The 19,268-nt window shown below is 49.8% G+C and overlaps 1 protein-coding gene across 6 annotated transcripts in view; it reads right to left on the bottom strand.

The window, feature by feature from the left end:
* The window catches only part of MUS81 (MUS81 structure-specific endonuclease subunit), a 1,262,762-nt gene that overhangs the window by 379,498 nt on the left and 863,996 nt on the right, over positions 1–19,268 (bottom strand). For all 6 annotated transcript variants that reach the window (XM_069645007.1, XM_069645006.1, XM_069645008.1 and 3 more), the window contains one exon: positions 666–761. In XM_069645007.1, coding sequence (XP_069501108.1) covers positions 666–761 — 96 coding nt within the window. The remainder of the gene's footprint in view (positions 1–665; positions 762–19,268) is intronic.

Raw genomic sequence — 19,268 nt, 5'->3', positions numbered from 1 at the left:
ACTGGGGTTCTTCTTCGTCCCAGTGCTGGGAAAAGGAACTTTACCTGGGTAACTCCTATTCTTCGTCGTCCCAGTACCTCCTAGGGGAAGGGTAGAGGGACAACAAGACATAAGGTGGTCTAGTGTCAAGTGATGGGCGACGAAATCTTAGTCTATTGGGATGTCGGCCCTCATCCCATTTCCTATCCCATGTGATCCTCTCCCCGTGTAACACCCCCAGGGGACTGTTGGACTGTGGCCGCACCACCCTGGCCACATGGGAAAGGTCTCCTCCTATGGAAGAAGGGACAACATCCATAGATTCGTCATAGTCCATAGCCATCCTGTGACATAAATAACACACCTGACATCATGAAAACAATCATGCAAGTTACAGACAGGATAGAAACAGGGTGAAACAAGCAATGCTTTCATTTGCTTCTACAAGAGTGTCCTAACACGATTCCATAAAGTTGTTTGGCACAGGCCCCAACAGGGATGTGTTAATTCAAAGCCTACACCTGAGAAGGTAGGGTGTGGCCTGCTGCCTTAAATGAGTTGAGAATCAGGTGGACGCAGCTAGGCATGGGTTGCGTATTGCAAAGGAATAGTTAAGGAGCATAACTGATATTAGTGAACATATTTCTGGAGGCTTCTACATTGGTGACCCTCCATCAGCAACATACCAAATACAGGTTCTGCAGGTATCGTGTCATGATTGTGAGATAGGCGGCTGATTCTCGCACATCCTTGGTACGCTTGATAAAAAATCCATCCACAACCTACAAATGTAAAAGAAACAACTCAGGAACAACCAAGGAAAACAGTAGTTGATTTCTTAAATCTTTACCAAAAAAAAAACATTACATATACCATAATTCACAATTCAAAGATACACAATCTGGACAACCAACTGAAACACCACTTTCGTCACAAGAAGGCTAGCCATTTCTGAGGAACACCACAATTCCAGAAGCTGCACAACTGAGACTGGAACCCACACATTGCTAGAAAGAGAATACCAGGAAACGGGCCTTCTCCTTGTATGCACTGTTAATGTGGAACATCCCACCAGACATCGGTACCTCTTCAATGCTTTTAAAGTTCAGGAAACTACTGAAGATCTTATACTTTAGACAGTTCTTCAGCTAGTGATCCAAACTACCAGTACCAGCAAGTGTGCTTCCAATAGTAATTCGAGGAGTACATCTCACCCACAGTATATACTGCAGAAAGTCTTCCGTAAGTACAGTGCTAGTAAGTACAGTACTTTGTTGCTTCCCATATACGTTTACACTTTATAAAAAGCTACACATGCACACATACTAGCCTTTATTTACAGGTGGGTGAGGTTTCAGAAGAGGCATTGGGGAGATGATGCTTCTGGGTAACATGTCTTCCTTCAAGGGAAAAGAGGTGTCATATCAGGGCATTCTTAAATGCTGATCAAGTGGAGATATTCTGGGTGGGAGGGCAATTTGGCAGCAAGGGATCAACAAGCACCTAGGGGAGAAAATAGGGGAGGGAGCAGATCAGTCAGCGTCAGGTGAGGAGTGTGTGGACCTAGGTGTCAAGGAGGAGCATTGTTTGAAAAGGAGCTCCTTCCTGAAATGTAGAAGGAAAGGGGTGAGTCTCGTGTTGATGGGGAGGAGGTTCTAGATTCTGGGCATAGACAGAGAAGGCCAGTCTCCTGCACATGTTCTTACTTCTGGATGCACAGCTCGTCAGTGAGGCAACTTGGTGGCAGAAAGATCAGGTGAGATGAGGAAGAACATAGCTGAGTGCTTTGAGCTGTGACAAGGAGGTGGGAGCATCAGCGTAATTATAGGGAGGCATGGGGGGGTTTGTTCCCCCGCCCCCAACTTCGGTGGCATGCCTTTTTGTCCCCCCACCCCCATCTTTTGAAGGGTGGGCTGAGATGCCGCAATCATCTATTATGTTATTGGACAGCGCAAGCCCGGCTGGGGTGCCCAGCCAGGCTTGTGCTGTCTCATTACATAATGATGAGCTGCCTGGCGGCCGCACTGCAGCATGTTCAGAGCCGGGATGCCCCACGTGGCTCAGCCCTTCACCCTCGTTGGCCTGACTCAGAGTCAGCAGCCAGGGTGCTGTAGGGGCCGGCACCCATGCGGTCATGCTAGCAGCTGCACTTGCGTGGGGCTCTGCGCAGAGCTTCGCTTTCCGGCTTCACGCTCGTGCGATACACGGACAGGAACCAGGAAGCTCATTCAGCTTCCTGGTTTCTGTCTGGAAGCGCGTGAGTGTGAAGAAGTTAGGTCGGTATAACTTGAGACATGGTCCAGGTGGCATTTGAAAGCAGAGCAGTGGTAAGTTTTTAAAAATAAAGAAAAAATTAAAATTGTGTTTGTGTATTTTGTTGGGGGAATGGGCAGTGGGCTGACCCGAGTGAGGGACCGGGTCACGTTTGGACAGTGTGTGCAGAGCTCACAGTACACATTTAGGGGCCGATTCACAGAATTTTTTTGCATGCTTCAAAGTGATTTTGCACTGCTGAAAAGTGACTTTGCACTGCCGACACAAATCCAGATTCATGGAACTGTGCAAAGTGTATTTTTGGAGTGCAAAGTCAGTACAAAGTCATTTTTGCAGTACACAATGACTTTGCAGTGCAAAAATACACTTTGCAGGGTTCCATGAATCAGGGTTTGTGTCTGCAGTGCAAATCACTTTGAACTGTGCAAAAAAGGGAATAGTTTCTTACCTGTAACTCCATTTCTCCAGCATTGGTATCTTTCATGGATTCACATGCTTAGAATATTCCCCGTCGTCAGGCTGGGAATCCTCGGTAAGTTATATAGACATTTTCCATAGGAAAGAATTCAGACACTTTTGTGCCCTATCCACGTCGTTTTGGGCCGCGCACGCCGGTACCACTAGGATGTAGGGGTATATATAGCTCCGCCCCCGCGGATCCCTCAGATTTCAGCCCCCAAAGTAGTAAGGGGGATCTCTGGTCTGCATGCTATTCTACGCATGTGAATCCATGAAAGATACCAATGCTGGAGAAATGGAGTTACAGGTAAGAAACTATTCCCTTCTCCAGCATTGGATCTTTCATGGATTCACATGCTTAGAATAGATTGTATAGCAGTATCCCCCCAACATTGGAGGTGTGTATGCAAACCAACATCACAACAAGCACAGTGCTCACTTACTCTGGCAACACATTACATTATAGCATGTTAACTGTAAAAGACACGACACTTTAAAGCATAGTTGCCGAAGGATGCAACCCACTTGGGGCTTACCTTATTGGAACAGATGACGTAGTACTGCCCGCCCCATCTGTGTATCTTCAGTATGTTGCTGTGCGAGACAGTAATGCAGGGTAAACGTGTGTGGTACCGACCAGGAAGCCGCCTTGCAGATGTCCCCCAGCGGAATTCCGGGCCACAAAGCCGTTGACGAAGTAAATCTCGTCGAATGGGCCCTTAGGCGCTTTTCTAGCGGCTTTCCGGCCTTGGAATGACAATAAGAAATGGCCGAAGACACCCATCTGGATAGTCCTTGTTTCGAAATCGCTTTACCCCTAGCCGCAGGGCCATAAACTACGAAGAGTTGTCTCGTGTCTCTGAAGCTTTGAGTGCGATGGAGGTACAATTTCAAAGCTCTTTTCACGTCCAATGTATGGAGAGTCTTCTCTGCTATTGAAGACGGTGTTGGAAAGAATGTAGGCAAGACTATAGCAGTGTGTTTATGGAACACGGAAGGCACTTTAGGTATGAAATGCGGGTTAGTGGCCAGCACTACTTTATTATTGAAAAACCTCAAGTACGGAGGGTCGATCACTAGGGCTTGTATTTCTGACAGGCGACGCGCAGAAGTAATGGCCACCAGGAAAGCCAATTTCCAAGACAAGAATTTTAATGATGTCGATGACATTGGTTCAAAGGGGGGTTTCATCAGGGCTGCCAGGACCAAGTTCAGACTCCAGATAGGAGGAAACTTCTTCTTGGGAGGAAAGGTTCTAAACAACCCTTTAAGGAAGTGTTTAACTAGGCGGTCACTGAACAGTGGAGTGGAATGTCTCTTCCGAGTAAATCTCGAGATGGCAGCTAGATGCACCTTTATGGATGAAGCAGATAACCTGTTATTTGCCAGGAGCAGCAAGTAAGGTAGGAGTTGTTCCGGTGTGATCGCCCGGGGGACCAGACCTGGCTGACCTGAGCACCATATGCAGAACCTTTTCCATTTATATGTGTATGAAGCGTTCGTGGAAGGTACCCTTGCGGCTTGCAAAATACGACGGCAATCCGCTGGAATCGCTAACGCGCCAAACTCGGCGAAATCAGGAGCCAGGCCGTCAGACTGAGGCTGTCCGGGTCGTGATGCCAAACGGTCCCTTTCTCCTGAGACAGAAGGTTGGGGATCTTCTGGAACCTCATTGGTTCTGCCGCTGAGAGGTGAAGTAGATCGGAGAACCACACTTGTCTGGCCCAATACGGGGCCACCAGGATCACCCGACAAGGATATCTGTGGATCCATTGCAGAGTCCGACGGCTGAGAGGGAATGGGGGGAAGGCATACAGAAACTTGCCCGTCCACGGGAAAGAACGCTTTCCCTAGCGAGTCTAGTTGTGGCCACCTGCTCGCGTACTGGGAGCATTTCTTGTGGTCTCTTGTCGCAAAGAGATCGAGGGCCGGATGACCCCATTCCGCGAAGATCTGGTGCAGTTGCTGATCGTTCAGTTCCCATTCGTGTAGACAATTCATCTCTCTGCTTGCACATTTTTTACTCCTGGTAAGTGGAACGCCAACAGATGTATGTCGTGTTGTAGGGCCCAATGCCAGATCTCATGGGCTTCCGTCGACAGGCTCCTGGAGCGAGTTCCTCCCTGCTTCCGTAGATAAAACATTGTTGTCGTGTTGTCTGTCATTATTCTCACCACTGAGCCCTTTATCTGTGGCAGACAGGATTTCAGGGCCCAACGCACCGCCCTCAACTCTAGCAGGTTGATGTGGAGGGAGGACTCTTCCGATGACCAAAGACCCTGAACCTTTAAGGAGTCCAGATGAGCTCCCCACCCAGTTAGAGAAGCATCCGTAACCACGGTCTTCTGGAACGCAGGCTCCAGTAAGGGCATTCCCTTCGTTAGGTGTATGGAGATTCTCCACCATTGAAGCGCCTGCACGAGCTGGCTGTCGATGGTCAACTTGTCCGACCAGCGTCCTCGAGTCTGTGTACATCGATCCGCCAAGAATTCTTGAAGAGGCCTCATGAAGAGGTGACAGTTGTTTATCAGGGGTATGCAGGACGACATGGTCCCCAGCAGGGACATGTACCTTCGTACTAACACTTTGGTGTCGATCTCCCATTCCGATGCCTTTTGTTGCAGTCTGTGAATCCTTTCGGGGGATGGCTTCACCAGTCCCGACTGTGTGTGGAACTCTGCTCCCAAAAAGACCAAGGTCCTTGAAGGCTTTAACGAGGACTTGTCGAAGTTCACTGCGAAGCCCAAACGTTGCAGGAGGGCCAGGGTGGCATCTAGGCTTTCTTGTGCCCTTTCTCGAGACAGTCCCCCCACTAGCCAATCGTCTAAATAAGGGTACACATGGTGACCTTCCTTTCTGAGCAAGGCTGCTATTGGAGCCAGACATTTGGTGAACATCCTGGGGGACGATTTTAGGCCGAACGGGAGGACCTTGAACCGATAGTGGGTTCGTCCGACGACGAACCGCAGAAATCTTTTGTGCCGTTGATGCATCAGGATATGGAAGTATGCGTCCTGAAGGTCTAGTGACGACAAATAATCTCCGGGTTGTATCGATCGGATCACCTCCTGAAGCATCAGCATTTTGAAATTTAAATTCTTGAGCAGTTTGTTGAGCGCTCATAGATCCAGAATGGGACGCCATTTTCCATTTGGTTTCTTGACAAAGTACCGGGAGTACACTCCCTGTCCTTTTTCTGCCACCGGGACCAGTTCTATTGCCCCTTTCTGCAGCATAAGCGCCACCTCCTGTAGCAGTACTTGAAGCTGGGGCTGGGCCGAGTACACCGGTGGAATGTGTGGTGGCTTGCCCTTGAACTGTAGAGAGTGACCCAGATGAATCGTGTCTAAAACCCATCGGTCTGTTGTTATGCGCTCCCACTCGTCAATGTGACGAGACACTCTACTCCCCAGGACGCCCTGAAGCATGTCATTGTTGGTTCTTTCTTTGTTGATCTTTCGTCGACGAAGGGTAGGCACTCCGTCGTCTGGAGGTTTGGTAATCTCTTCCTCTACGTGAGGATTGGGCCACACGCCTGTAGCCTTGGGACGAGTAGGAGGGTCTGCTGAAACCTCGGTCTCTAGATGACCCAAATCGGGAGTTACCAGAGGCCCCTATGAAAGGACGAAAGGAACGAAAATTCCTACCACTCTGCAGGGCTCCTAATGACCGTGCCGTGTCAGTATCCTCTTTCATGCCCTTCAAGGCTTCATCAACTTTTTCACCGAACAGTTGTTCCCCTTCACACGGCATATCCAAGACTTTATATTGCACCTCCGGTCTGAACATAGTGCACTTGAGCCAGGCTTGTCTACGTAGAACTACGCCATTATTGATTTGCTTAAAACCGGACTCGGCTAGGTCGACAGCAATATTTATAGCATGGTTGGAGGCCTCCTCTCCTTCCTGCACTAGCAACATTGCAGACTTTCTATGTTCCTCGGGCAAATGCTCCAAGATAGGAGCCAGTCGGTGCCACATTTCCCTGTCATACCTAGACATAATCGCCAAGGAGTTGGCTGCTTTTACCGTAGTCGCGCCGACGGACAGCACCTTCTTGCCGAAAGCGTCCTGTCTCCTTTCCTCGTTGTCTGGAGGGGTCGTGCATTTATGTTGAGACCTGGCCTTTCTCGCCGCTGCTGCCGATACCACCGACTCCGGCGAAGGTTGAGACTTCAGGCACTTGGGAGTCGATTCCGGAGCCTTGAACTTCTTCTCCAAACGACCTTTCACTGCCGGTTCACAGAACGGGTGCCGCACGGTCTTCAGGCCCTCTTGCCAGACATGATCCAAAATCGGGATGGCGAATATGGATTTCCTTCTCTTGCCCATATGATCAAAAAGAAAACAATCCTTTTTCTCCTCTTCAGGAACCAGGCCAAACTCCGAACACGCCTTACTCATCATGGCATGGAATGCACCCACGTCAGGCAGCGATGGATGTACCGGACCTCGCGCTCCACCTCTTCTTCAGAGTCCCAAGTTGGGTCCCTTGAGGGGGATAGTGAGATGTCTGAACCTGATCCCTCACGGTCAGAGTCCTGTAGTTCTCCTTCTTCTTGCAGGGTAGGACAATCTTCCGGCGTGTGGAAGCGGCCGTAATCCTGGTCGCCGAGCGAGGAGCCGGGCCAATGGCGTAGACTGTATCCGTGTCGGGACCCCAGGCTGGGGTATTTGTGTGTCCAAACGCTGTAACAGTTTCTGCAGCGTATTTAGCCCCTCCAAGGACAGAACCGCCTGGGGGTTCAGTAATGACGAGGTAGTAGGGATGGAACCCACACCCAGGAGCGACATTGCGCTGGTCGGTTGCAGACCCAGATCGGTTGGGCGCGCGACCGTGTCGCGTTCCTCGTCAACCGATGAGATGGAGAAAGTCGCCTCTGGTTGAAGCAGGGCCTCCGGCGGGACGGGATCGAAGACCTCCGGCTGCCATCCCATCGACGGGACCACCGTCGACGATATGTTTCCTACCGTCGCAGTCTGACATGCGGGAGGAGCCGCCGATGACACAGGCGTCGACGAGCGGGCCGTCGGCGAAGCCAATGGCGCAGAGCCTTGAGGTGTTCCCGCCGCTTTTGGGGCCGACTTAATGGCCGCGGCCTCTTGACTCAAGGTAGACTTATGACGGTCTCCTGAGGAGGATTTAGATGATTCTTTTCTCTCCTTTTTAGATGAGGAGGAAGAAGACGGAGCCTTGTGTGAAGATGAGGAGGCTTTCGAATGTTTCTCTGAATGTTTCTCCGAGGGTCATCTTTCGGCCGACTCCGAGGTTCGTTTCTCGGCAGCACGTGCCTTCTTCGTCGGGGGTTCCGACTTACTTTTTGAGGCCGTGGAGCCCACCTCCGATGCCGGGTACGCACCCGCTCCATCGTTGAGCTAATCGACCAGGCGTCTTTTCCGATCTTTGAGGGTTTTCTGGGAGAAACCCTGACAGATTTCACAAGTGTCCGCCGTGTGGTGAGGATGAAGGCAGTAAATGCAGTCCATATGACCATCCCCCTCGTACACCTTCTTAAGGCCGCACGTAGCACACGGACGAAACAACGCCTTTCCAGACATTCTCCTGAAAAGAACAAACAGTCGCAGAAGAACAGCCTAACCAAATAGTAGATACGCGAGGTAATCCCACCACTTTGGAAGACGGTTGAAATCTGAGGGATCCGCGGGGGCGGAGCTATATATACCCCTACGTCCTAGTGGCGCCGGCGTGCGCGGCCCAAAACGACGTGCATAGGACACAAAAGTGTCTGAATTTTTTCCTATGGAAAAAGTCTATATAACTTACCGAGGATTCCCAGCCTGACGATGGGGAATATTCTAAGCATGTGAATCCATGAAAGATCCAATGCTGGAGAATTCCATGAATAGGGCCCTAAGGCCCAAGGTATGAAGAAAAACTGACAATACCAAATGGTGAATTCTCTGTGGCAAGCCACAGTTCTGCAACAGCTCTAAATGTAGTCTTGCCACGTTTCAGGTGCTACTAAAGCACCACCATCCTAATTTCAAAATGAAGTTGGCAGAAAGTGTGCCCTCCCCAAGTAGAGTGGAAGGAGTCAAGCTAAGAAAACCTGTGACCCAAAACTGTCCTACCCTGCAAATTCTATGAAATGAATCCGAGTGCTATATGCCTTACAAACATGGTGAACTTTTGTTAAGCAGTTTTTGCTCCAGGTGCGCAGAAGAAACTGTATGGGATTTTGTGTTAAAATCACACTTTTGGGAGCCCTGTATTACTTTTCCGCCTGCTGCCAAAAATAATCTTCACCAAACTGGAAAAAAAGTATTTCGAGTAATGCAGACACTTTTTCAGGACAGATTGGTGCAAATTAGCCAATGGGTGTCATGGTTCAGGTTACAGGCCACCAAAAACTGCTTCACTTACCAAACTAAGCAGGGGAGTATCCAGCATTGTAAGAGTGTGGTGGCGGGGGGTGACTAAATGCAGTATGTGCAATTCCACATGGTCTCATTCACAACCCCAAACTGCCCACCTCTGCCCCAATCTACTTTTTTGGTGACATTAGTGGCAGATGGCATTTAAACACATAATAAAAAAATTAAACTGCAGGATCATTCGAGATGCAGGAAACAAATCTATTAGGGCTCTGTCCAAGCCCTCTGGGGCAAAATACATGCAAACCTCCTAATTTGCAAATGGATTGCACCAACCGAAGTGCCTTCACAGAAAAGGACATTTCAAGGAGCATTGTCAGTCTTTGATACTTGGAGGCACCATGGAAGTGACTTTAGAATACGTTTCCATAAGTAAGCCAAGTGGCAAATAATGTTGTGGTGCAAAATACATAAATTGCACTATTGTTACATATGGAGCAACTCTATAGTTATTAGACTTTGCTTTTAAGTGAATTAGAATCACTGACAGAGCTGCAGATAAGGCACAATGTGAATAAATGATTTGCCCACGATCACACACTTTGGTTAAATGGTGAAACTGTGATGTGGACAATTTAAGCAACTGCACACATCTTCCCAGGTTTAGTCGATATAGATATTTATTAAGGTTTTGCTTTACATTTCATGTGCTTAAATAATTATTTATAGCAATGCCATGGAAGCAAACCACATTTCATAATAAACTAGCCCTTTCATAGTAAACTAATCATACACTACATACATTGTCATAGAAATATGTTCAGCAATGAGCATATGGCTTTAGTTTTGTTATGCCCATCCTGCATGCAAAGCCACAATAGCATCATGCACATAAAGCACATTATGGCTTTAAACCCCCTTGGGGTTTAAAGCCATAGTCATTATTTCATAAAGCATGCAACATTATGAACAATTTTTCCCACTTCTGATCACTCCCTCCCATTTCCATTTCTAAAGGGACAAAAGTCCTTGCTAATAGTACCCTTCCCCCACGCTCCCATCAGTGCCGAATGGCTCACACTGTAATGCTCTGTTGACACAGAGCAACGTGAGGACCCTCTGCTGCCCGGAGCTCCTTGGGACATTGTCCTGGCAGCGGGATACCTCTACCATTCGGAACGGCGAAGGTGTCCTGAGCACAAATTACTTGGCACACATTGTCCTGCCAGTGGGACACCTTTCCCATTGGGCTCCGGCTTTGAGGTGTCATACTTACCCCCCTGCCTCTCCCTCTCAGTACCTCCACGTCTTGTAGTCATTTGAACACAGGAAAACATTCCTTCATTTTAATCAGTCAGAATCTTGTAGAAAATATATATCTGCACGTACACATATAAGGTGCTGTGCAGAACCCACGTTTGGAGATAAATGGCATTTCAAAATCTATACCAAGTATACTTGGTCGACCACTGCACTGCAATAACCAATGGCTTCTGCCTTTGAATGAATGGAAAAATCAAGGGAATTGCTGAAATTCCAGTGAATCTGTTCCTTTCTGCCATGGCTTCATAGTTCAGCTAGGCCAAGTCAACGTAGCCCAAAATGTCAGGGATCAGGGGGTGATGAAGCCTGGTCTGCTCAAGGGATGTTGCACCACTGTTTCCACGTGTTATTGTGTATGTACATATAAATGTTGTATGTTAATGGAGGTGCGTGGTGCAATTGTGTGTGTGTGTAAGCATATGTGTGTTGACTTTTGTGTCTGAATGAATTGTTTGTACGTTCTTGGTGGAATGAAGTTTGTGAATGTTATGTTGGGTCACTGGGTGCATGGCAGGCGCGGCAGACTATGTGCGAGGGCCCAATTGAATTTTAAAAGATACACCAGTCTTATGAAAGTTATAACAGAGTCGCCAATCGCCTCTTGTTGTGTAGTATTTTAGTGTTATCCCTCAGAGCCACCATCCGCCCATCCTCCACCCTACCCCCTTCCTTCCGTTGTCAAGCCCCGCCCCCCCCAACATTTTCAGCAAAGTTACTCCACTGGTTGGGAGACGTGGATAGCAGTGGTGTCTGTGGAGTCCCTACTACAGAACCCATACTGGAGGGGGTTGCTGAGTCTGTTGTAAGGAACTCATGGTGGCAACAAGTAAGACAGACACAAGTGATCACAGTTCAAGGGTGTTAATTGAACAATGAATGCTGTATGCAGGTTGCAAAAACGCCTAAGCCGAAATCTAAGATGGGAGCAAGTGTCGACCATCAAATGAAAATAAGGAAGTCCTAGTGGCTTTGTGTCAAAAGGGCCTATACTAAGAAACCTATTGCCAAACCTTACAATACAAAAAGGGTGTGGGATAGTTTTCAAGAAAAGAAAGAAGTGTTCTCAAATAATATGTCAGGATTCGACATTCTCTCGCTTTCAAGGGCCTGTCATGTTCCAAAATAAAGTTCAAACGGATTCCAATATGGCGGCCGTGGCGAGGAGACGCGAGTGAAGGATGCTCCTGCTGGGCCGGGGAATATAGCACCCTAAGCGTGGAGACCGAGCAGGTGGTTGGTGCCCTGCTGCCCTGAGGACCCCCCCCTGGCGCTGTGAGGTGCCCGTTGGGGGAGCAGAGCAGTGTGCACCCGTGTGGCGTAGTTTTCGGGCCCCGTGAGACATGAGCTCGGAGCGGCGGAGGAGAGAGGACCGGGCCGATGGGAGAATGCGACTGCGAGGAGGCACGGCGCTGCGGCCATCCGCCGCGTTTTTTCTTCGCTGCGGGGACCACGACTGCTTGCCGTCCCCCTTCCTCCTTGTGGTGCCGGGCAGTGGGTTGAGGCCTGGCCCGGAGTGCGGAGCTGCAGCGGGGCCGCCGCGCCGGGAGACCGCGGGGGATCCCTCGCCCCACGGATGAAGAGCTTGGCTGCGGTCGGTTTTGTGGTGCGGCTGCGGCGGCCTTGGATCGGCGGAGGGGGCGAATCGGCCGGACCTCTCGCGGCTTCTGCCTGGGGCTGCAGGTAGGAGCTGCATAAAGTGCCCTTTGCTGGACAGTGGGCTGAGCGCCTGGGAGGGCGTGGAGGATCGGAGGGGCGGAGGAGGAGCGGCGCCCCCCCTTTCCCTTATCTACTGGGTTGGGGGGCCGCTGGAGGTGAGGAGACCCCCTCCCCCCTGCAGGGCTAATAATAAAGGAGCAGATTGCCTACACTGACCCGGCCGGGGGTAGCGGATGGGAGCCCGGGCACGGAGTTAATGACGTGGAGAGAGGAGGCCCGGCGGGACTGCGGTGCGGCGGCATTGGCAAGCGGCTGGTAGCCCTTCCTCGACGTGAGGATATGTGAGGATTGGACTCTTGCTGTACAGGTTGCTGGAATAGGGCTGCCTGGCCTTAGAAGAACAGCTCAGACGAATTTGTCACTGGGGGCCCTGCCGCACGAGCGGGGCAGAAGCTGAGGACATTTCCTGTTGGTTGGAGTGAGTGAGACGGACCTCTGCTGAGGTTGTGGGGGGGATTGGTCTCCCCCCTGGTGGGCTCTCTGAATGCCCAGGAATAAAGGACAGAGGGGAAGGGGCGGCCCGTCGGGGCGGCAACTACCTCTACCAAGCAGGGCACCAGTATCAGCCAGTTCTGGGTGAACGATATGGAGGGCGATCAGCGGGGAAAGACTCAGCGGGACACCCCCGACTCCTTGAACCCGGATCCTCCGCAGGGGCATCAAGTCTCGAAGGAGGATATGCAGACCTTGTTTAAGGACCTTCAAGACTCCTTTACGTCCACGGTGCAGGATCAGTTTACCAGCTTTAGAGAGGACATGAAGCAAGCGCTCCAGGACATTCGACACGATGTTGCAAAGCTTGAAGAACGTACGGATACCTTGGAAAAGGTTGTGCAAAACCTAGAGGATGAAACCCAGCAATACAGTGAAGCTCAGGAACGTCTGGCCCCTCTGACCCACAATTTAGAGTTACAGTGTGAAGATCTTGAAAACCGCTCCAGGCGAGCCAATATTCGCATCAAGAATATGGTGGAGTCGGTGGACGAGAAAAACTTGAAGGCGGTGCAGGAGGTGTTCTGGGATATACTGGCAGAGAAAGATGCGGAGATGGTTAAGGTGGATAGGATACATCTTGTGGGTCCTCGGCGGACCGGGGAAGCGCCCCAGAGATGTGTTGGTGGCGCTGTCGTCATACCCCCAAAAGGAGGAGATCCTGCGGAGGGCCAGGGGAATGGATCATATCAAGATGAATGGGGTGGAAATTTACCTCTATCAAGACCTGGCGCAAGTGACACTACAGAAGAGGAGGGCGATGGCACCTGTAGTCAAGGAACTGATCAGCAAGAAGATCAGATATAGGTGGACCTTTCCGTTTGGATTGTTGTTTTCATGGGAAGGGAGGTCACGGAGGGTGACCTCCTGTGAAGAGGGTCTTCAATTGCTGGGCATGCAGGAGCAGGATGACGACAGTAGATCCCGGCAACGCAGGTCTGCGCCAAGCACCAAAGTATGGGAATGGAAGGAGGTTCAGCGCAGTAATAAATAGATAGCAGGGAGACTGTCCTAATGTGCAGTAGTAAATATTCTAGGGGGTGGCAGGCACTGATAGAAAAGGTATGGTGGAGCTTCGTGACATTATGGTCGATGCGCTGCAATGGTCAGTTTGGAACAGGCCCGGTAGGAGTCTTAGAGAGGAATCTGTTAGGTAGGGTGGTAAGATGGAACGGGGTTTAGGACTCCCCGAGATAGTTCCCCCCCCCCCCCCCTCCGAGTTCTTTGAGGGACGGGTGCGAAGGGCTGTGCGTCCTAGCAACCATAGGTTCCCAGGCCCTCCTTGGGACAGTTTGGGGGTGTTGGGGGTTGTTTGGGAGTGGGGGGGAGTTATACGTGGTTGGGGGGGTGGGGTAAGTGGTGGCCAGAGGAGCGAAGTAGGTCCAATGGGTGCATCTCTCGCGGGATGGACAGACTAGGATGGGTAAGCTGAAAATACTGACATTTAATGTCGGGGTCTTAATGCCCCGGTCAAGAAGAAAAAGGTGGAGGAATTCCTGAGAAGGGAGAAGGGAGACATACTGTTTCTTCAGGAAACGCATATCAGGCTGCGGGACAGGGCAAAGCTGCATTTACGGGGCTACAGGCGGATAGTGCAGGCCAATTCCGCTGATAAAAAGACTGGGGTCCTGATTGCTTTTAATGATGGGGCGCACATTCAAGTACAAAATACCCAGAAGGATAAACAGGGGCGATTTGTATTTGTGAATGTCGCTATAGAAGGGAAGGTGCTTACTTTGGCCTCGGTGTACGCCCCGAATACGGGGCAAGATGGTTTTCTAAGAGAGGTACTGGAGCGATTGGAGGCCTTTGCGGAGGGGGAGACAATTTTGGGAGGGGACCTGAATGTTGCCTGGGACTCAGCGTTAGATTGGAGCTCGGGGAGCCACGCTGGCCCGGGAGGTCCTACTAAACGGCTTCGCCAGAAAATGAGACAGCTTGCATTATGTGATGTCTGGAGGGAAATGAAGGGCCTGCAGAAGGGGTATACTTGTTATTCTCATGTTTATGGGTCAATGTCTAGGATTGACTATTTTTGGCTCTCAGTGGGGTTGCTTGGGTACATTCGGGATGTGGAGGTAGGGCCCATCTCACTTTTAGACCACGCGCCGGTTTGGTTAGAACTGAAAACTCGAGAGGAAAAGTTACGACTTTGGGCCTGGACGTTCCCCCCATGGGGTCCTTCAGCATACGGTTCTGGAAGCTTCGATCAGGGAAAAGATTGAGGAATATTGGGCACTCAATGACACGAGTGAAGTGAGCTTAGGCATGGTATGGGACGCCTTTAAGGCTGTTCTGAGGGGACATGTGATAGCCCTGAAAGTCGCTAAGGACAGGCAGCGATTCGCGTGGGAGAGGGAACTAGAGACAAAAATGGGGGATATTAGAGAAAACTTGGTTCGTGCGCCAACTCCTCGCCTGAGAGCCGAGACAAACAGAGGCCCATTTAGATGCACTCCGTACAAAGAGAGCGGAGAGAACCCTCTTACACCTTCGGCATTATTACTACCTGAAGGCGAATAAGGCCGACGAGTACCTCGCTAGGCAGCTGAAGGTGAAACAGCAAGACTTGACCATCAAAAAGCTAGCGAATGAGCGGGGAGACACAGTAACCACCACGCAGGAGATGGGGGAAGTCTTTAGAGAATATTATCAACAGCTTTACTCTTCGGACGTTCCCAATGCAGAGGCTCAAATCTCCTACTTGCAAAAGATAGGATTGCCCAGGCTTTCGGAGACCGAAAGAGACCTATTAGATGGAGAGGTTAGGGAGGATGAGGTGCTAGCAGCCATAAAAGCACTCCGTCCTAATAAGGCCCCGGGTCCCGATGGATTTACTGCGGCCTTTTATAAAAAGTATGCAGCGCTGCTATCCCCGTTCTTGGCGGCACTTTTCAACACATTTGGGGACTTTGGCTTTACTCATTGATGGGGTCACTGAGCCTAAGTGTTGGTATTTCCTAAGGCAGGCAAGGATCCACTGTTGAGTCATCATACCGGCCCATAGCACTTTTGAATTTGGACTCTAAAATTTACACAAAGGTGCTAGCGGCCAGACTGGCCCTAGTGCTCCCCAAATTGATTAATCAGGACCAATCCGGCTTCATTCAGGGCCGGAAAACCCATGATAATATTAGGCGAGTCATACATCTCATTGAAAAAATGGGGAACAAGCAAACTCAGGCAGTGCTCCTAGCGTTAGACGCAGAAAAGGCCTTTGATAGGGTTGAGTGGTCAATGCTGTTTAGGACTATGGTGTGCATGGGTTTTGGACCCCGGTACCTGGGAATGGTTAGAGCCAACTATTGCACCCCATCAATTAGAGCAGCTTTAAATGGGGAGATCTCGGATAAAATAGAGCTCTCGAGAGGCACACGACAAGGGTCGTCTTTTTCGCCGCTCCTATACACTCTCTTCTTGGAGCCATTCCTTATAAGGATAAGAGAACTTCACACGATTGAGGGGGTGGATATGGCGGGCACCCAACACAGGATAATGGCTTATGCGGATGATATGTTGGTTATACTGACGGATCCGACCCGCTCTCTCCCGGTGGTATGTCAGGAACTGGAAATGTTTGGGGAGATCTCAGGGCTGAAAATTAATAGGAATAAGTCTGAAGCTTTGGTTCTGGGGGGAGAGGATGCTGAAATAGGCCGGGTGGTGTCTTCCCTACACTAAGGTGCAGAATGTGGGGATTAAATATTTGGGGGTAACGCTTACGGGCAAGGTGGAGTCCCTCTACGAACACAATTATAGGGGCTTTCTGGCAAAACTCACAAGGGAGCTTGAGCGCTGGAACCCGCTGACTATCTCCTGGTGGGGGCGCATGGTGACGATCAAGATGTCGATCTTGTCGAAGTTGCTCTACCCGTTTCAGGCTTTACTGATATCGATCCCCAAGACCTTTTTTAGGGCCCTTACGAAAATACTAAACTCCTTTGTCTGGAGACGGAAACCACCCAGGGTGGTAGGGGGGTATTGTCTGCGTCCCGGTAGGACGGTGGCCTGGCTCTCCTGCATTTCCTTAGATATTATCAGGCAGGGCAATTATGGGTCCTAAGGGAATGGATGGGGGGAGAAGGGCAAACGATATGGGCTGACCAAGACAGAGCCGTAGCTAGAGCTGAAATGAGGGAATTGTTATGCAAGAGTACACAGTTTAGACACCCAAATGTGAGAATAAGCAAAGTTTTGGGGGCTATGTTGGAAGCATGGGATGCCCAGACGAGGAGAGGGGTTTTGACGACGGTGCCGGGCCCGTTCACCCCCATGTTTGGAAACTCAGACTTCTTGCCGGGGATGGAAAAGGCGGCCTTCGACAAATGGGAACAGGCCGGGTGGACTAGGATTGGTGAGATGTTCCAGGATGGGGAGGTGAAGACTTTCAAGCACTGCGCTGGACCTCTGGGGTTGAAGGACTTAGATAGGTACAAGTACGGACAACTTCGCCATTGGTTAGTATCGCCTGATATCAAGCAAGTGGCCGCGAGGAGTCTTACCCCCTTTCAACACTATACCATAACCAGCTCAGGGTCGAAGAAATTTGTCTCAATGATGTACAAATTCATAAATACGCAATCTGAGGAGATCAGGTGGAGCTATATGATAAAATAGGAGCGAACACTGGGGGAACCTATTGCTAAGCAGCAGTGGAAAGACTTATAGGGTGACTTTCTCCCTGACCCGCTCCATTCTGTTAAGGAAAATGTGGGTCAAGATTGCACTGCAGTGGCATTATACGCCGGAGCGCTCGAGTGGGATGTACCCCGCGGTTTCTAAACTATGCTGGAGAGAATGTGGATTAGAAGGCTCCTGGAGGCATATATGGTGGGATTGTAAATGGATACAGGCCTTCTGGATTGAGGTGAAATCTCAAATGAAAGAGATGTTCCCCTATGTGGACCAAATGGGGACCTAGGTCTGGCTTTGTGGTCTTAGAGACCGGGCGGCTGCTAAACTCTCCAGGACGCAATGGAGATCTTTCGTAGGTTTACTGATCTCAGCCTGGTCAGTTCTACCTCAGCATTGGAAGCAAATTGAACCTCTGGGGATGTTTGGCTGGCTGCAAAGGATCTGGTCCCCGATTACAATGGAAAAATTGACGCACAATCTACAGGGGTCACCTGAGTCCTTTACGAGGAGATGGGGGCGGTGCTGAACTTCCTTCAGTCAGACTACATGATGCAATGGTGCCCACATAGGATCAGGATCTTGGACCTATTTCAGGCATGAAGAGTTCGAGAGGCCACCACCGGGGAGGGAGGGTGGGTGGGTGGGTGGGATGGGGGGGGAGTTGTGATTCTGAGGTTCTTATTGGATGTTGAGCTTGTTTACCTTTCCTTGGTTGTAATCAATAAATATATTTAAAAAAAATAAAAATAAAGTTCAAACAAAATTTCCTTTAACAAATAAAAGTTTGTTTCCTTGTTTTACTTAGGGTGAGGCTTGTTCACCCCTGCGTCCCTCTCTTCTGGGCGCCGACTCCTCCCGAAACTTAGCCTCCCTTCGTCGGGTTCACTAGGTGGCTTTTCCTTCTTCACAATGTTAAAAGGTATTTAGAATTGGTCTCCAGGCGCTCAGGCGTATCTGCAAACAAAGGTGGGGTTGGGTTAGTGGGGTGAAGAGGGCGTAGGAAAGTGAGAAGGTGGTGTCCTCTTAGCAGCTTTAGTTCGGTTTTCATTGTGCGCTGAGCTTAGGTGTGAATACAGGATTGATGCAAGTATGTGTGCTGTTGGTGCGATTTATGTGTTGATTGGTGTTGCAGTGTAGTGAAGTGCGTGCGGTTTGCTGTGAGAGATGTGGTTGTGTGGGTTTTTGTGCGAGTTAAGTATGCAGAAATTTGAGCTTTTGGTTAGTGTGGGTTACATGTCTGTTAATCCTTGTAGTTGGTGTTTTATGTATACGGTTGTCATACAGGTAAGTATATTCTTTCTCTTTCCTTTCCTGGCTGTCTACTTTCTAGGGCGATGGCATGGCTGGTTCCCAGCTAAGTTATATGAGCTTAGTACACCCGGTTGGGCAAGCATTGTCCCCAACTCGGATAGTGGTGCTATATTATCATTTGCCCGTTCCATCCTCTCCATTTTCTGTTGTTGTTCCATTGCTGCCTGTGATTACACTGTGGGCCAAGGTGTTATTGATAGGTCACCCTTGCCTTCCTTCCAGATTGTTCTATGGTCATTCTTGGTGGTCTATCTTTCAACTGGTAAGTGGATATGTTGTAGATCAGTATATCCCTTACTTCTATTAAGGATAGAAGGCTTAGGGAATGGGGGATGGGTTTCCTCTCACAAATCTTAATGTCCTTTAAACAGTTTCAGTAGACATCCCTCGACCGGGTTTACTTTTGTCAAAACACTATTTCTTGGGACTTTAGACTTTTCCCCTCTTCTCTGGCATCCCTCGGTCAGGTTCACTCTTGCCGTCTCACTGTTCACTTTTGCTTTTACTTCTGGATTTTACATTTGCCAATCTTTGGGGTGACAACTTTTCACCCCTGGACCCTCCTCTGCCGGACTCTAACCCCTCTCGACTGTTAGCCTCCCTCCACCGGGTTCACTGTGGCTTTCGATTAATGTGATAGTGGCTCACCCTTGGGTCCCCCCTCTTCTGGGTGCTGACCCCTCTTTACCGTCACAATTCTCCTTCTACACAGTTCAATGTTTGCAGGATTCACCTCCATTTCT

This window comes from Ambystoma mexicanum, chromosome 2p (genome assembly GCF_040938575.1).
Source record: "Ambystoma mexicanum isolate Mex_15411 chromosome 2p, UKY_AmexF1_1, whole genome shotgun sequence".
Lineage (NCBI taxonomy): Eukaryota > Metazoa > Chordata > Amphibia > Caudata > Ambystomatidae > Ambystoma > Ambystoma mexicanum.
This window is presented reverse-complemented; position numbering and strand designations above follow the sequence as displayed.